Source organism: Tachypleus tridentatus, chromosome 2 (assembly GCF_004210375.1).
Source record: "Tachypleus tridentatus isolate NWPU-2018 chromosome 2, ASM421037v1, whole genome shotgun sequence".
NCBI lineage: Eukaryota > Metazoa > Arthropoda > Merostomata > Xiphosura > Limulidae > Tachypleus > Tachypleus tridentatus.
Genome location: NC_134826.1, coordinates 152,700,069 through 152,718,897, shown reverse-complemented (window position 1 = coordinate 152,718,897; position 18,829 = coordinate 152,700,069). Strand labels below are relative to the sequence as shown.

The 18,829-nt window shown below is 32.1% G+C and overlaps 1 protein-coding gene across 1 annotated transcript in view; it reads left to right on the top strand.

Moving 5' to 3' along the window:
• LOC143245650 (bridge-like lipid transfer protein family member 1) overlaps positions 1 to 18,829 on the top strand; it is a 252,531-nt gene that overhangs the window by 206,607 nt on the left and 27,095 nt on the right. Inside the window, 3 exon segments of the mRNA XM_076491999.1 lie at positions 3,633 to 3,813; positions 6,026 to 6,208; positions 14,907 to 15,056. Coding sequence (XP_076348114.1) covers positions 3,633 to 3,813; positions 6,026 to 6,208; positions 14,907 to 15,056 — 514 coding nt within the window.

The window sequence follows — 18,829 nt, the reverse complement described above, 5'->3', positions numbered from 1 at the left end:
GGTATTGTGCCAATGTGTTGTAATAGAATAACTTTACACAGTCAGACCCATCTGGAGCATATTGTTGAAGGGTTGCCAAACTTGAGAGTGTGTTCTGGTTGTTAAGCACAGTGGCGCTACCATTCTAGGGGTGGTCTGGGGAATCTTTACAGAAAATGTTTTAAATGTAGAAATCAAAACTTTGAAAACTTATCAAAAGTGTAATGTTTTGTTTCTAGTGTTCCTTTAGTGAGAACATCAAATTTCAATAATAAACAAGAAATGTGATAAAACATGAAATTTCAAATGTTTTCATTTCCTGTGATCAAGACAGTTTCATTTCTTGATAGTTGATTGTCCAGCTTAATTCTGATTGGATATAAATTGGCATATCGAGGTATAGTTTTATCTGTTTGGAAGCCTTTCATATGTTGTGCTAACCCTACTCTACATATTCAATATCCTTATAATGCTAGCCCTCTCTCTGACAAGAGGAGACAGGCAAGGTACAATCAGTTCTTAACAACAGGAAAATCAGGAGAAATGACATTTTACTAATTATTTTGTGTATGACAAAAGTGTAAGGAAGGTCTTCCAATGGCATGTTTTCAAAATTGTCCATCCATCTTGCATAATCTTTATTTAAAAGGTAGTGGCAGGTCTTCAAAATGCATGTCTGCAGCTTCCTATAGTAACCTTGTATTGAATGATCAAAACACAGCTGGCCCCAGGCCCAACATATTGGTGCACGAGACAGTCAATGCTAAAAATAGAAAAACAAAATTCAACAAGTCTTAAATGCATATATCTATAAATTACAGCACCTAGGCTACAACAAAATCAGGTTTAACAAGTTAATTCACAAGCACTTTCATTCTTTATATTCACTATTTTATAATACAAAACAAAATCAGGTTAAACAAGTTAATTCACAAGCACTTTCATTCTTTATATTCACTATTTTATAATACAAAACAAAATCAGCTGATAATGAAGTAACTTTGATGCCCTTTGAAACTTGAACATTATCAAATTTCAAAATTCACTGAAACAGCATTAAAAACTGTGAAAATATTATTGTAAGTAAATCACTGCCTCTATTATCCAAATTAATGTAAAATAATAAAATATGTATGACAACTGTATTTATGGTGAGTAAATTACCACAGTTACTGAAATAGTTATTACTGTACTGCTACTACTACTATAGTTACCATGGAGCTTGGAGGTGATAGTCTTGGTGCACTGTACCAGTTACCATAAAGGTTGCTAGTGATATTCTGGGTTTACTATACCAGTTACCATAGAGGTTGCTGGTGATAATCTTGGTGTACTGTACCAGTTACCACATAGCTTGGTGGTGATAATGTTAGTGTATTGTACCAGTTACCATAGGTTACACATATACTAAATCACTGCTCTGTAATGTAAGGTATCAACTAGTGACTGACTTTTACCACATAGCTTGGTGGTGATAATGTTAGTGTATTGTACTAGTTACCATAGGTTACACATATACTAAATCACTGCTCTGTAATGTAAGGTATCAACTAGTGACTGACTTTTTATTGCTGAAGAAGTCAGATATATGAATTAATGTACAATACATTGAGTACATACCTTAATGTACTTGATAAAATATAAGAGTAGGAGATGATTTTTTTATTACAAAAGTATATATTTGTGAAGTAAAATCTTTTTGTGTTTCATATTTAAGATGTAATGAAACATACATTCTACAATAATAAACATTTTCATCAGTAAATTCACATGTAACTTTTCTCCCAAGTTACAAGAAAGACAATTTTGTGATAAACATGAAAAATAGCAATGGAATAGATTAGATTTATTTACATAAAATGAAAACATGAAATCATGAAAAATAATTCACCAATAAAACATACACTATAAAAGAACACTGATGAAAAAAAATGTAGCTAGTCCGAACATGAAATTAAAAACCAGCTTGCTGTTTTGTCTTCCCTTAATAATCTCTCTAGCTGTTTCACATTTGTTTTTACTGTTTCACATTTGTTTCTACTGTTTCACATTTGTTTTTACTGTTTCACATTTGTTTTTACTGTTTCACATTTGTTTCTACTGTTTCACATCATTTGTTTCTACTGTTTCACATTTGTTTCTACTGTTTCACATCATTTGTTTCTACTGTTTCACATCATTTGTTTCTACTGTTTCACATCATTTGTTTCTACTGTTTCACATTTGTTTCTACTGTTTCACATTTGTTTCTACTGTTTCACATCATTTGTTTCTACTGTTTCACATCATTTGTTTATACTGTTTCTAATTTCTCTCATTTGATTCGTTTCATTTATTTTTATTTTATTGTCTCTTACTGACCATTTTCGTTTGTGTTTTGTTACTAACTGCTTTAACATGTTTATATTTTGATCTTCTGGTAATATTTTTAAATAAAATATGGTAGAATCAAAACATGAAATAAAAGAAACTAAATTATACATTTTATACATATTGTGAACAAAACACTTAACGTAACGTAACTAACTTCTAGAACATGAAGTAAGTGTTACACAATGAATATATTTTTACATATTATGTCTCAATGAACTTTTGAAGTACAAGTAAATATAAACTGTTTCAAGTAAGCAACCAGTGACAAAAATATAGTTAGAAATGATATCCTTTACATGTCAAGCAATTTCTGCATTTTTGTTTGAATTGTTTGTGTGTGGTTGATAGACATGGTGAATGTATTCTTTTAAGGTAGTATTTTATTATTCTAACAAAAGATGTATTCCTTTTTTAAATAAAGTCTGTATTAAGTTCTGACTTAATGTTTGTTGATGTAGTTTATAGCTGGTAAGTATATTTACTGTTACTTACAGGCATAATATATTTACTGTTACTTACAAGTTTAATATATTTTCTGTTACTTACAAGTGTAATATATTTACCATTACTTACAAGTGTAATATATTTGCCATTACTTACAAATTTAGTATATTTGCCGTTACTTACAAGTTTAGTATATTTGCCGTTACTTACAAGTTTAGTGTATTTCCCATTACTTACAAGTTTAGTGTATTTCCCGTTACTTACAAGTTTAGTGTATTTCCCGTTACTTACAGGTTTAGTGTATTTTCCGTTACTTACAAGTTTAGTATATTTACTATTATTTACAAGTTTAGTATATTTACCGTTACTTACAAGTTTAGTATATTTACTATTATTTACAAGTTTAGTATATTTCCCGTTACTTACAGGTTTAGTGTATTTTCCGTTACTTACAAGTGTAATATATTTGCCGTTACTTACAAGTTTAGTAAATTTACTATTATTTACAAGTTTAGTATATTTACCGTTACTTACAAGTTTAGTATATTTACTATTATTTACAAGTTTAGTATATTTACCGTTACTTACAAGTTTAGTATATTTACTATTATTTACAAGTTTAGTATATTTCCCGTTACTTACAGGTTTAGTGTATTTTCCGTTACTTACAAGTGTAATATATTTGCCGTTACTTACAAGTTTAGTATATTTACTATTATTTACAAGTTTAGTATATTTACCGTTACTTACAAGTTTAGTATATTTACTATTATTTACAAGTTTAGTATATTTACCGTTACTTACAAGTGTAGTATATTTAGTCACCTTCAACATAGGTATACTTACAAATTTTTCTTCCAGCTTCACACTGTAGAAAAGAAAGTGGATCTAAGAACAATCTTGACAGTTCCATGAACCAGACAGCAGCAGGAGGGCTTAGCATGACTGGCTGTCTAGCTGACTTTTCCCTTTACATATTTCACCCTTATGGGGGCTCTAAGAAATCTGGGTCTATGGGTAAGTGGTTTTAAAACTTTTATTTACGATGTATGGTTCATATACTAGTAAAGTGAATAAATATTTGTATCTGGATTCCAGATGTGCAAACCTGTATGTCTTAAACATACTGATTACTACATTAATGCTAAAATCATGACATTATGTCTGTATAACTAAAAATTACAATCCTGTTAAGTATTAAAAGTTAAAAGTGTTAGTAAACATACTTTTTATTTCTATTTCATTCCATTGAACCTTATGTTTCTCTTTTTTTAATATATATATATATATATACTCTTCAAAAAAAGAAACGCAAAAGGGATATTTTTTTTATTTTAAAGAGAAATATATGTAATAACGTTACAAGCTCAGAGTATGTGATGTTACACGTGTTAAGGCACTGATTGTCAGACCAAAATGACAATAAAAGTTGTGCACTTTGAAAACGGAGGAAAACATCGTATTTTTCGCCAAAACGCATTCGTGTCCAATACATTTGTTTGAGAGATTTGCATGTTCTGCAAGTGCAACATGTGCAAAATCCCTATAAAAGTGACGGGTTCTCAGTTTCCATAGCTCAGTGTTAAGCCACCGACACACAATACAGTTACGCCAAGACTGACAGAAGCACAACACAACAATGCCATTGGTTGCTTGGAAGCAGGCAAATCTCGATCAGATGTTGCCAGAGCTGTGAATGTCCACCCAAGCACCATCACAAGGCTATGGAATCGTCACCAACAACATGGATCAACTCGTGACCGTCCACAATCTGGCAGACCTCGTGTGACCACGCCCGTACAAGATCGCTACATCCGGTTACGTCACCTTCGGGATAGGACCACCACTGTGACTTCTACTGCCTCAACCATACCAGGGCTGTGTAGGATTTCCGATCAGACTGTATGCAACCATCTGCGATTCTTAGGCCCCATGTGCAACCCATCATGGTGAGCGCCAACGACGTTTTCAACATGACAACGCCCGTCCTCACACAGCCCGACTCACCACTGTCTTCTTGAAACACCACAACATCAACGTTCTTCCCTGGCTCTCCAGATCACCAGATTTAAACCCCATCGAACATCTTTGGGACGAGTTGGACCGATGTCTGTGACGGCAACAACCTCAACTGCAGACTCTACCTCAGCTTGCAGCAGCTTTGCAGGCTGAGTGGACAGCCATTCCACAGGATGTGATTCATCATCTCATCGCTTCCATGGGCAGGAGATGCCAAGCAGTTATTGATGCTCACGGGGGGCATACTCGTTATTGACGTTAAACTTCACCTTGTGAGCGTGGACTTCGCCTTTGCAGACTTTGGATATTCAGCAGTGAATGTGCAAAGTTTCACACATGTCATACAGAACTACCCGGAATAAACTTGTTAACAATTTGTCTCAAATTTTGCCTTTTGCATTTCTTTTTTTGAAGAGTATACATTAGATAAATAAAAATATACTTTTGAAGAATGTTTAGCAAAACAAAATGATGTTTTAAGTTCTTTGAACATAATCTAATGTTAATTAAAACACCACTATCATTTCTTTTAACATTGCTAATTTATTTGGGTACAGTCAAAGGTGGACTGATTCATAACTCTTACTTTGTCACACAAAATCACATCACTATTGGACAGTAATCCAGGTGCACTTCCATATACAAGAAACATAAGAATGAACTTTCAGAAGTTATAAGGTTTAACAAACTGTAACATACCCACTTCCATGTATGAGAATCAAATTTCAGTATTTCTCTTGGAGATTGAGACAATATTAAGAAACATACAAACACTAGAAGCCTTTATCTTGCAGCAGGTGTTGTACCTTTATCAACAGCAGTAACCTTTTCTTGTTTTTGTAACCGACACAAAGAATTCTTAACACTATAAGCAGAGACAAATATTGTATGTATGTGTGTGCAATAATTATTTAGATAAAAGTACATAGATTACTGAAATTGTTGAACAGTGATGTTTTCAGCATCATAATCTTTCAAGGGTCTGACTGGGGTGTGTTGTTGGACTCTTTGTGATACAACTATCAGTCAAGATATTTAAAATGATTTTTCTGAGCAGCATTAAATTGAGAATGTCTGGAATTTCTGGGTTTGGTTCAAGGTATTTATTAAAGACTGTTGGACAATTTTATTTTAAAAATGAATGGTGGGCTAGTGTTATTCATTTTAATATTAAATGTATAGTAAACTAAAGTTCTCATTCATGGTACAGCTAAAGAAGGGGAGAAGTCTCCATTGACGACAGCTGAGAGGAAAGACTCCCTCAGCCTTCAAGTGGAGTTTGTGAAAGTCAACATATCTCGGAGTCGGAAGCTGAACGTCTTATCCAGTGAAGCAGCTCTGTCTAAAGGTTCCAGAAGTGTGGATGGGAGTAGTGCTATAATTAGGTTCTCTGGTATGATATTTTTATCCCTCTTCTATGTGTATGTTATGCTTAAGATTATTACAGCAAATTGAGAACATTTAAAGAACTGACTTGTGTTTAAACCTTGATTAGGGTTAACAATATCTTAATACAATTCATGTGAACAAGAAATAGTAGTATAGAAAAGGAACTTCCTGCTTTCAATTCTTGAGGAAAGAACAAGTGGGCTGCTTATGAAAATATCAATACTGAGCCTTCTTGAGGAAAGAACAAGTGGGCTACTTATGAAAATATCAATGGTAAAATAAATATTGGGCTTGAAAGTAAAAACTAGAAAATTTTAGGCCTTTTCCTTAGATTGAAGTTGCCTTTCTGTCAAAAAATATTGTGGTTGTCTCTAAGCCTACTCTTAGAAATTAATCATACATTTATATGTTTCATAAGGTGTATCATTAATTTTGGTAATTATTAACATTAATTCTGTCTTGTATTAGAATTATGAGACATGGTTAAAATTGGGTGTCTCAGTAAAATGTTATTTTATTTTAGCATAATGTAAGTAACTGCACTGTCAACTAATAATTGTTAAGTAAATTGCAGGATATGAGGGTTTTACCACATTTGACTCTGGTTGTTATTCTTATTCATGCAGGTAATGTCTAAACAAGTAAATTGAAGAAACTCTGTTAATACTGCAGGAACTTGTTGACTAGTAAAGACATTCTTGGTAATACTAGAGTAACCATGTGAACTAGTAAAATGGAGATACTCTTTGTAATACTAGAGTAACTGTGTGAACTAGTAAAATGGAGATACTCTTGGAAATACCAGAGTAACTGTGTGAACTAGTAAAATGGAGATACTCTTGTTAATACTAGAGTAACTGTGTGAACTAGTAAAATGGAGATACTCTTGGTAATACTAGAGTAACTGTGTGAACTAGTAAAATGGAGATACTCTTGGTAATACTAGAGTAACCATGTGAACTAGTAAAATGGAGATACTCTTGGTAATACTAGAGTAACCATGTGAACTAGTAAAATGGAGATACTCTTGGTAATACTAGAGTAACTGTGTGAACTAGTAAAATGGAGATACTCTTGGTAATACTAGAGTAACTGTGTGAACTAGTAAAATGGAGATACTCTTGGTAATACCAGAGTAACTGTGTGAACTAGTAAAATGGAGATACTCTTGGTAATACTAGAGTAACTGTGTGAACTAGTAAAATGGAGATACTCTTGGTAATACCAGAGTAACTGTGTGAACTAGTAAAATGAAGATACTCTTGGTAATACTACAGTAACCGTGTGAACTAGTAAAATGGAGATACTCTTGGTAATACTACAGTAACCGTGTGAACTAGTAGAATGGAGATACTCTTGGTAATACTAGAGTAACTGTGAACTAGTAAAATGGAGATACTCTTGGTAATACTAGAGTAACTGTGTGAACTAGTAAAATGGAGATACTCTTGGTAATACTAGAGTAACTGTGTGAACTAGTAAAATGGAGATACTCTTGGTAATACTAGAGTAACTGTGTAAACTAGTAAAATGGAGATACTCTTGGTAATACTAGAGTAACTGTGTGAATGAGTAAAATGGAAATACTCTTGGTAATACTAGAGTAACTGTGTGAACTAGTAAAATGGAGGTACTCTTGGAAATACCAGAGTAACTGTGTGAACTAGTAAAATGGAGATACTCTTGGTAATACCAGAGTAACTGTGTGAACTAGTAAAATGGAGATACTCTTGGTAATACTAGAGTAACTGTGTGAACTAGTAAAGTGGAGATACTCTTGGTAATACTAGAGTAACTGTGTGAACTAGTAAAATGGAGATACTCTTGGTAATACTAGAGTAACCGTGTGAACTAATAAAATGGAGATACTCTTGGTAATACTAGAGTAACCGTGTGAACAAGTAAAATGGAGATACTCTTGATAATACTAGAGTAACTGTGTGAACTAGTGAAATGGAGATACTCTTGGTAATACTAGAGTAACTGTGTGAACTAGTAAAATGGAGATACTCTTGGTAATACTAGAGTAACTGTGTGAACTAGTGAAATGGAGATACTCTTGGTAATACTAGAGTAACCGTGTGAACAAGTAAAATGGAGATACTCTTGGTAATACTAGAGTAACTGTGTGAACTAGTAAAATGGAGATACTCTTGGTAATACTAGAGTAACTGTGTGAACTAGTAAAATGGAGATACTCTTGGTAATACTAGAGTAACTGTGTGAATGAGTAAAATGGAAATACTCTTGGTAATACTAGAGTAACTGTGTGAACTAGTAAAATGGAGGTACTCTTGGAAATACCAGAGTAACTGTGTGAACTAGTAAAATGGAGATACTCTTGGTAATACTAGAGTAACTGTGTGAACTAGTAAAATGGAGATACTCTTGGTAATACTAGAGTAACTGTGTGAACTAGTAAAATGGAGATACTCTTTGTAATACTAGAGTAACTGTGTGAACTAGTAAAATGGAGATACTCTTGGTAATACTAGAGTAACTGTGTGAACTAGTAAAATGGAGATACTCTTGGTAATACTAGAGTAACTGTGTGAACTAGTGAAATGGAGATACTCTTGGTAATACTAGAGTAACTGTGTGAACTAGTAAAATGGAGATACTCTTGGTAATACTAGAGTAACTGTGTGAACTAGTAAAATGGAGATACTCTTGGTAATACTAGAGTAACTGTGTGAACTAGTAAAATGGAGATACTCTTGGTAATACTAGAGTAACTGTGTGAACTAGTAAAATGGAGATACTCTTGGTAATACTAGAGTAACTGTGTGAACTAGTAAAATGGAGATACTCTTGGTAATACTAGAGTAACTGTGTGAACTAGTAAAATGGAGATACTCTTGGTAATACTAGAGTAACTGTGTGAACTAGTAAGATGGAGATACTCTTGGTAATACTAGAGTAACTGTGTGAATGAGTAAAATGGAGATACTCTTGGTAAAACTAGAGTAACTGTGTGAACTAGTAAAATGGAGATACTCTTGGTAATACTAGAGTAACTGTGTGAATGAGTAAAATGGAGATACTCTTTGTAATACTAGAGTAACTGTGTGAACTAGTAAAATGGTGATACTCTTGGTAATACTAGAGTAACCATGTGAACTATGAAAATGAAGACTTGGTGATATACAGGTAGCTAATGGAGGTACTCTTGGTAATACTAGAGTAACTGTGTGAATGAGTAAAATGGAAATACTCTTGGTAATACTAGAGTAACTGTGTGAACTAGTAAAATGGAGGTACTCTTGGAAATACCAGAGTAACTGTGTGAACTAGTAAAATGGAGATACTCTTGGTAATACTAGAGTAACTGTGTGAACTAGTAAAATGGAGATACTCTTGGTAATACTAGAGTAACTGTGTGAACTAGTAAAATGGAGATACTCTTGGTAATACTAGAGTAACTGTGTGAACTAGTAAAATGGAGATACTCTTGGAAATACCAGAGTAACTGTGTGAACTAGTAAAATGGAGATACTCTTGGTAATACTAGAGTAACTGTGTGAACTAGTAAAATGGAGATACTCTTGGTAATACTAGAGTAACTGTGTGAACTAGTAAAATGGAGATACTCTTGGTAATACTAGAGTAACTGTGTGAATGAGTAAAATGGAAATACTCTTGGTAATACTAGAGTAACTGTGTGAACTAGTAAAATGGAGGTACTCTTGGAAATACCAGAGTAACTGTGTGAACTAGTAAAATGGAGATACTCTTGGTAATACCAGAGTAACTGTGTGAACTAGTAAAATGGAGATACTCTTGGTAATACTAGAGTAACTGTGTGAACTAGTAAAATGGAGATACTCTTGGTAATACCAGAGTAACTGTGTGAACTAGTAAAATGGAGATACTCTTGGTAATACTAGAGTAACTGTGTGAACTAGTAAAATGGAGATACTCTTGGTAATACTAGAGTAACTGTGTGAACTAGTAAAATGGAGATACTCTTGGTAATACTAGAGTAACTGTGTGAACTAGTAAAATGGAGATACTCTTGGTAATACTAGAGTAACTGTGTGAATGAGTAAAATGGAGATACTCTTGGTAATACTAGAGTAACTGTGTGAACTAGTAAATTGGAGGTACTCTTGGAAATACCAGAGTAACTGTATGAACTAGTAAAATTGAGATACTCTTGGTAATACTAGAGTAACTGTGTGAACTAGTAAAATGGAGATACTCTTGGTAATACTAGAGTAACTGTGTGAACTAGTAAAATGGAGATACTCTTGGTAATACTAGAGTAACTGTGTGAACTAGTAAAATGGAGATACTCTTGGTAATACTAGAGTAACTGTGTGAACTAGTAAAATGGAGATACTCTTGGTAATACTAGAGTAACTGTGTGAACTAGTAAAATGGAGATACTCTTGGTAATACTAGAGTAACTGTGTGAACTAGTAAAATGGAGATACTCTTGGAAATACCAGAGTAACTGTATGAACTAGTAAAATGGAGATACTCTTGGTAATACTAGAGTAACTGTGTGAACTAGTAAAATGGAGATACTCTTGGTAATACTGGAGTAACTGTGTGAACTAGTAAAATGGAGATACTCTTGGTAATACTAGAGTAACTGTGTGAACTAGTAAAATGGAGATACTCTTGGTAATACTAGAGTAACTGTGTGAACTAGTAAAATGGAGATACTCTTGGTAATACTAGAGTAACCTATGTGAACTAGAGTAAAATGGAGATACTCTTGGTAATACTAGAGTAACTGTGTGAACTAGTAAAATGGAGATACTCTTGGTAATACTAGAGTAACTGTGTGAACTAGTAAAATGGAGATACTCTTGGTAATACTAGAGTAACTGTGTGAACTAGTAAAATGGAGATACTCTTGGTAATACTAGAGTAACTGTGTGAACTAGTAAAATGGAGATACTCTTGGTAATACTAGAGTAACTGTGTGAACTAGTAAAATGGAGATACTCTTGGTAATACTAGAGTAACTGTGTGAACTAGTAAAATGGAGATACTCTTGGTAATACTAGAGTAACTGTGTGAACTAGTAAAATGGAGATACTCTTGGTAATACTAGAGTAACTGTGTGAACTAGTAAAATGGAGATACTCTTGGTAATACTAGAGTAACTGTGTGAACTAGTAAAATGGAGATACTCTTGGTAATACTAGAGTAACTGTGTGAACTAGTAAAATGGAGATACTCTTGGTAATACTAGAGTAACTGTGTGAACTAGTAAAATGGAGATACTCTTGGTAATACTAGAGTAACTGTGTGAACTAGTAAAATGGAGATACTCTTGGTAATACTAGAGTAACTGTGTGAACTAGTAAAATGGAGATACTCTTGGTAATACTAGAGTAACTGTGTGAACTAGTAAAATGGAGATACTCTTGGTAATACTAGAGTAACTGTGTGAACTATGTAAAATGGAGATACTCTTGGTAATACTAGAGTAACTGTGTGAACTAGTAAAATGGAGATACTCTTGGTAATACTAGAGTAACTGTGTGAACTAGTAAAATGGAGATACTCTTGGTAATACTAGAGTAACTGTGTGAACTAGTAAAATGGAGATACTCTTGGTAATACTAGAGTAACTGTGTGAACTAGTAAAATGGAGATACTCTTGGAAATACTAGAGTAACTGTGTGAATGAGTAAAATGGAGATACTCTTTGTAATACTAGAGTAACTGTGTGAACTAGTAAAATGGAGATACTCTTGGTAATACTAGAGTAACTGTGTGAACTAGTAAAATGGAGATACTCTTGGTAATACTAGAGTAACTGTGTGAATGAGTAAAATGGAGATACTCTTGGTAATACTAGAGTAACTGTGTGAACTAGTAAATTGGAGGTACTCTTGGAAATACCAGAGTAACTGTGTGAACTAGTAAAATGGAGATACTCTTGGTAATACTAGAGTAACTGTGTGAACTAGTAAAATGGAGATACTCTTGGTAATACTAGAGTAACTGTGAGAACTAGTAAAATGGAGATACTCTTGGAAATACCAGAGTAACTGTGTGAACTAGTAAAATGGAGATACTCTTGGTAATACTAGAGTAACTGTGTGAACTAGTAAAATGGAGATACTCTTGGTAATACTAGAGTAACTGTGTGAACTAGTAAAATGGAGATACTCTTGGTAATACTAGAGTAACTGTGTGAATGAGTAAAATGGAGATACTCTTGGTAATACTAGAGTAACTGTGTGAACTAGTAAATTGGAGGTACTCTTGGAAATACCAGAGTAACTGTATGAACTAGTAAAATTGAGATACTCTTGGAAATACCAGAGTAACTGTATGAACTAGTAAAATTGAGATACTCTTGGTAATACTAGAGTAACTGTGTGAACTAGTAAAATGGAGATACTCTTGGTAATACTAGAGTAACTGTGTGAACTAGTAAAATGGAGATACTCTTGGTAATACTAGAGTAACTGTGTGAATGAGTAAAATGGTAACTGATACTCTTGGTAATACTAGAGTAACTGTGTGAATGAGTAAAATGGAGATACTCTTGGTAATACTAGAGTAACTGTGTGAACTAGTAAAATGGAGATACTCTTGGTAATACTAGAGTAACTGTGTGAACTAGTAAAATGGAGATACTCTTGGTAATACTAGAGTAACTGTGTGAACTAGTAAAATGGAGATACTCTTGGTAATACTAGAGTAACTGTGTGAACTAGTAAAATGGAGATACTCTTGGTAATACTAGAGTAACTGTGTGAACTAGTAAAATGGAGATACTCTTGGTAATACTAGAGTAACTGTGTGAACTAGTAAAATGGAGATACTCTTGGTAATACTAGAGTAACTGTGTGAACTAGTAAAATGGAGATACTCTTGGTAATACTAGAGTAACTGTGTGAACTAGTAAAATGGAGATACTCTTGGTAATACTAGAGTAACTGTGTGAACTAGTAAAATGGAGATACTCTTGGTAATACTAGAGTAACTGTGTGAACTAGTAAAATGGAGATACTCTTGGTAATACTAGAGTAACTGTGTGAACTAGTAAAATGGAGATACTCTTGGTAATACTAGAGTAACTGTGTGAACTAGTAAAATGGAGATACTCTTGGTAATACTAGAGTAACTGTGTGAACTAGTAAAATGGAGATACTCTTGGTAATACTAGAGTAACTGTGTGAATAGTAAAATGGAGATACTCTTGGTAGTAAAATGGAGATACTCTTGGTAATACTAGAGTAACTGTGTGAACTAGTAAAATGGAGATACTCTTGGTAATACTAGAGTAACTGTGTGAACTATAAAATGGAGATACTCTTGGTAATACTAGAGTAACTGTGTGAACTAGTAAAATGGAGATACTCTTGGTAATACTAGAGTAACTGTGTGAACTAGTAAAATGGAGATACTCTTGGTAATACTAGAGTAACTGTGTGAACTAGTAAAATGGAGATACTCTTGGTAATACTAGAGTAACCATGTGAACTAGTAAAATGGAGATACTCTTGGTAATACTAGAGTAACTGTGTGAACTAGTAAAATGGAGATACTCTTGGTAATACTAGAGTAACTGTGTGAACTAGTAAAATGGAGATACTCTTGGTAATACTGGAGTAACTGTGTGAACTATGAAAATGGAGATACTCTTTGTAATACTAGAGTAACTGTGTGAACTAGTAAAATGGAGATACTCTTGGTAATACTAGAGTAACTGTGTGAACTAGTAAAATGGTGATACTCTTGGTAATACTAGAGTAACTGTGTGAACTAGTAAAATGGTGATACTCTTGGTAATACTAGAGTAACCGTGTGAACTATGAAAATGAAGATACTCTTGGTAATACTAGAGTAACTGTGTGAACTAGTAAAATGGAGATATTCTTGGTAATACCAGAGTAACTGTGTGAACTAGTAAAATGGAGATACTCTTGGTAATACTAGAGTAACTGTGTGAACTAGTAAAATGGAGATACTCTTGGTAATACTAGAGTAACTGTGTGAACTAGTAAAATGGAGATACTCTTGGAAATACTAGAGTAACTGTGTGAACTAGTAAAATGGAGATACTCTTTGTAATACTAGAGTAACTGTGTGAACTAGTAAAATGGAGATACTCTTGGAAATACCAGAGTAACTGTGTGAACTAGTAAAATGGAGATACTCTTGTTAATACTAGAGTAACTGTGTGAACTAGTAAAATGGAGATACTCTTGGTAATACTAGAGTAACTGTGTGAACTAGTAAAATGGAGATACTCTTGGTAATACCAGAGTAACTGTGTGAACTATTAAATTGAGATACTCTTGGTAATACTAGAGTAACTGTGTGAACTAGTAAAATGGAGATACTCTTGGTAATACTAGAGTAACTGTGTGAATGAGTAAAATGGAGATACTCTTGGTAATACTAGAGTAACTGTGTGAACTAGTAAAATGGTGATACTCTTGGTAATACTAGAGTAACCATGTGAACTGTGAAAATGAAGACTTGTTGATATACAGGTAGCTAATGGAGGTACTCTTGGTAATGTACAGGTAGCTAATGGAGGTACTCTTGGTAATATACAGGTTTACAACAATCTGAAATTTATATGCTCATTGTTAGATAGAATTGTGAGGTTTCTAGTTCTTTATAATAGAAAATGAAACTTACAACTAAAGATAATTATTAAGTTATAAGTAAAGAATAAGATAATTTTAATGTGTTTTTGTTGACGTTGTTTGACTTTTTAGCCATCTGTGATGTTGGTTCTGCCTCATTCAAGTACGATATGCGTCGACTGACAGAGATACTCGCCTTCCCAAAAGCATGGTATCGTAGAAGTATTGCTCGGAGAATGTTTCTTGGAGATCAGAGTTCGAGTGCATTGTTTAGTGATCAGGGTAAGGGAGTATAATTAAATTATTAAGTTCTAAGGTTTAGAACTATATAGACAGATTATTTAAACGGGAAATGATTATTTATATTCTAAAAAAAAGTTTATCAAAAACACATCTCTCTAACTTTATTAGCAGAACTTATAATGGTCACAAAAATAATTGTATCCATTGATTTACAGACACAAACTATTCTTAATAATTTAGTGATACACCAGTATTTGTTTTTGACTTAAGCTTCATTTTATAATGTACTTTGTTTAATATTACATGTTCTACTATTAACCAGAATAGCATATTATTTATGTTCACCTATAAAATTTCTTTCCCTCATATATCTTGTTCACTATTTTCTTTTTTATATGCTATTTCTGTGAATAGGACTAATTTTGAAGAGAGTTGTCTTCTTATCTTATTATAAATCTCTTTCAAGAACTTGTAACAGACACATTACAGATGATCCTACTTCATTGATGTTGGATGTTAAACACTTAATGAAGTTTCTCTCAGTGTCATGTTTTATTACTGAACTGATCACTCTGTTTTTGCTAGGTAGATCTGGATTTTCTCACAGTGTACTTCATAACTACTCAGTGGTTGATATTATATAATATCTATATCTAATGATAATAAGAAATATCTAATGTTATTTATGATTTTATCTGGTTTAAAAGTTAAGAATACCTTCTGGATTTGGACATGAAGTAAGAACAAAAGAACTGTTTTACATGAAAGAAATGTTATTAATTGGATAAAAGTAACAAAGAAGGATCATCTGTGAAATTAACAATTAACAGTGAATCACTACTAGTCCTGTAAATATTGTTACAAGGTATAATTCTAACTAAACAACTACTATTATTATAACAATTAACAGTGAATCACTACTAGTCCTGTAAATGTTGTTACAAGATATAATTCTAACTAAACAACTACTATTATTATAACAATTAACAGTGAATCACTACTAGTCCTGTAAATATTGTTACAAGATATAATTCTCACTAAACAACTACTATTATTGTAACAATTAATAGTGAATCACTACAAGTCCTGTAAATATTGTTACAAGGTATAATTCTCACTGAACAACTACTATTATTATAACAGTTAACAGTGAATCACTACTAGTCCTGTAAATATTGTTACAAGGTATATTTCTCACTGAACAACTACTATTATTATAATAGTTAACAGTGAATCACTACTAGTCCTGTAAATATTGTTACAAGGTATAATTCTCACTAAACAACTACTATTATTATAACAGTTAACAGTGAATCACTACTAGTCCTGTAAATATTGTTACAAGGTATAATTCTCACTCAACAACTACTATTATTATAACAATTAATAGTGAATCACTACTAGTCCTGTAAATATTGTTACAAGGTATAATTCTCACTAAACAACTACTATTATTATAACAATTAATAGTGAATCACTACTAGTCCTGTAAATATTGTTACAAGGTATAATTCTCACTGAACAACTACTATTATTATAACAATTAATAGGGAATCACTACTAGTCCTGTAAATATTGTTACAAGGTATAATTCTCACTGAACAACTACTATTATTATAACAGTTAACAGTGAATCACTACTAGTCCTGTAAATATTGTTACAAGGTATAATTCTCACTAAACAACTACTATTATTATAACAGTTAACAGTGAATCACTACTAGTCCTGTAAATATTGTTACAAGATATAATTCTCACTAAACAACTACTATTATTATAACAGTTAACAGTGAATCACTACTAGTCCTGTGAATATTGTTACAAGGTATAATTCTCACTGAACAACTACTATTATTATAACAATTAATAGTAAATCACTACTAGTCCTGTAAATATTGTTACAAGGTATAATTCTCACTAAACAACTACTATTATTATAACAGTTAACAGTGAATCACTACTAGTCCTGTAAATATTGTTACAAGGTATAATTTTCACTAAACAACTACTAGTATTATAATAGTTAACAGTGAATCACTACTAGTCCTGTAAATATTATTACAAGATATAATTCTCACTAAACAACTACTATTATTATAACAGTTAACAGTGAATTACTACTAGTCCTGTAAATATTGTTACAAGATATAATTCTCACTAAACAACTAGTATTATTATAACAGTTAACAGTGAATCACTACTATTCCTGTAAATATTGTTACAAGGTATAATTCTCACTAAACAACTACTATTATTATAACAGTTAACAGTGAATTACTACTAGTCCTGTAAATATTGTTACAAGGTATAATTCTCACTAAACAACTACTATTATTATAACAGTTAACAGTGAATCACTACTAGTCCTGTAAATATTGTTACAAGGTATAATTCTCACTAAACAACTACTATTATTGTAACAATTAACAGTGAATCACTACTAGTCCTGTAAATATTGTTACAAGGTATAATTCTTACTAAACAACTACTATTATTATAACAGTTAACAGTGAATCACTACTAGTCCTGTAAATATTGTTACAAGGTATAATTCTTACTAAACAACTACTATTATTATAACAGTTAACAGTGAATCACTACTAGTTCTGTAAATATTGTTACAAGGTATAATTCTAACTAAACAACTACTATTATTATAACAGTTAACAGTGAATCACTACTAGTCCTGTAAATATTGTTAGAAGGTATAATTCTCACTAAACAACTACTATTATTATAACAGTTAACAGTGAATCACTACTAGTCCTGTAAATATTGTTACAAGGTATAATTCTCACTAAACAACTACTATTATTATAACAATTAATAGTGAATCACTACTAGACCTGTAAATATTGTTACAAGGTATAATTCTCACTGAACAACTACTATTATTGTACCAATTAATAGTGAATCACTACTAGTCCTGTAAATATTGTTACAAGGTATAATTCTCACTGAACAACTACTATTATTGTACCAATTAATAGTGAATCACTACTAGTCCTGTAAATATTGTTACAAGGTATAATTCTAACTAAACAACTACTATTATTATAACAGTTAATAGTGAATCACTTCTAGTCCTGTAAATATTGTTACAAGGTATAATTCTAACTAAACAACAACTATTATTATAACAGTTAACAGTGAATCACTACTAGTCCTGTAAATATTGTTACAAGGTATAATTCTCACTAAACAACTACTATTATTATAACAGTTAACAGTGAATTACTACTAGTCCTGTAAATATTGTTACAAGGTATAATTCTCACTAAACAACTACTATTATTATAACAATTAATAGTGAATCACTACTAGACCTGTAAATATTGTTACAAGGTATAATTCTCACTAAACAACTACTATTATTATAACAATTAATAGTGAATCACTACTAGACCTGTAAATATTGTTACAAGGTATAATTCTAACTAAACAACTACTATTATTATAACAATTAACAGTGAATCACTATTAGTCCTGGAAATATTGTTACAAGGTATAATTCTAACTAAACAACTACTATTATTATAACAGTTAATAGTGAATCACTACTAGTCCTGTAAATATTGTTACAAGGTATAATTCTCACTTAACAACTACTATTATTATAACAATTAATAGTGAATCACTACTAGACCTGTAAATATTGTTACAAGGTATAATTCTAACTAAACAACTACTATTATTATAACAATTAATAGTGAATCACTACTAGTCCTGTAAATATTGTTACAAGGTATAATTCTCACTAAACAACTACTATTATTATAACAGTTAACAGTGAATCACTACTAGTCCTGTAA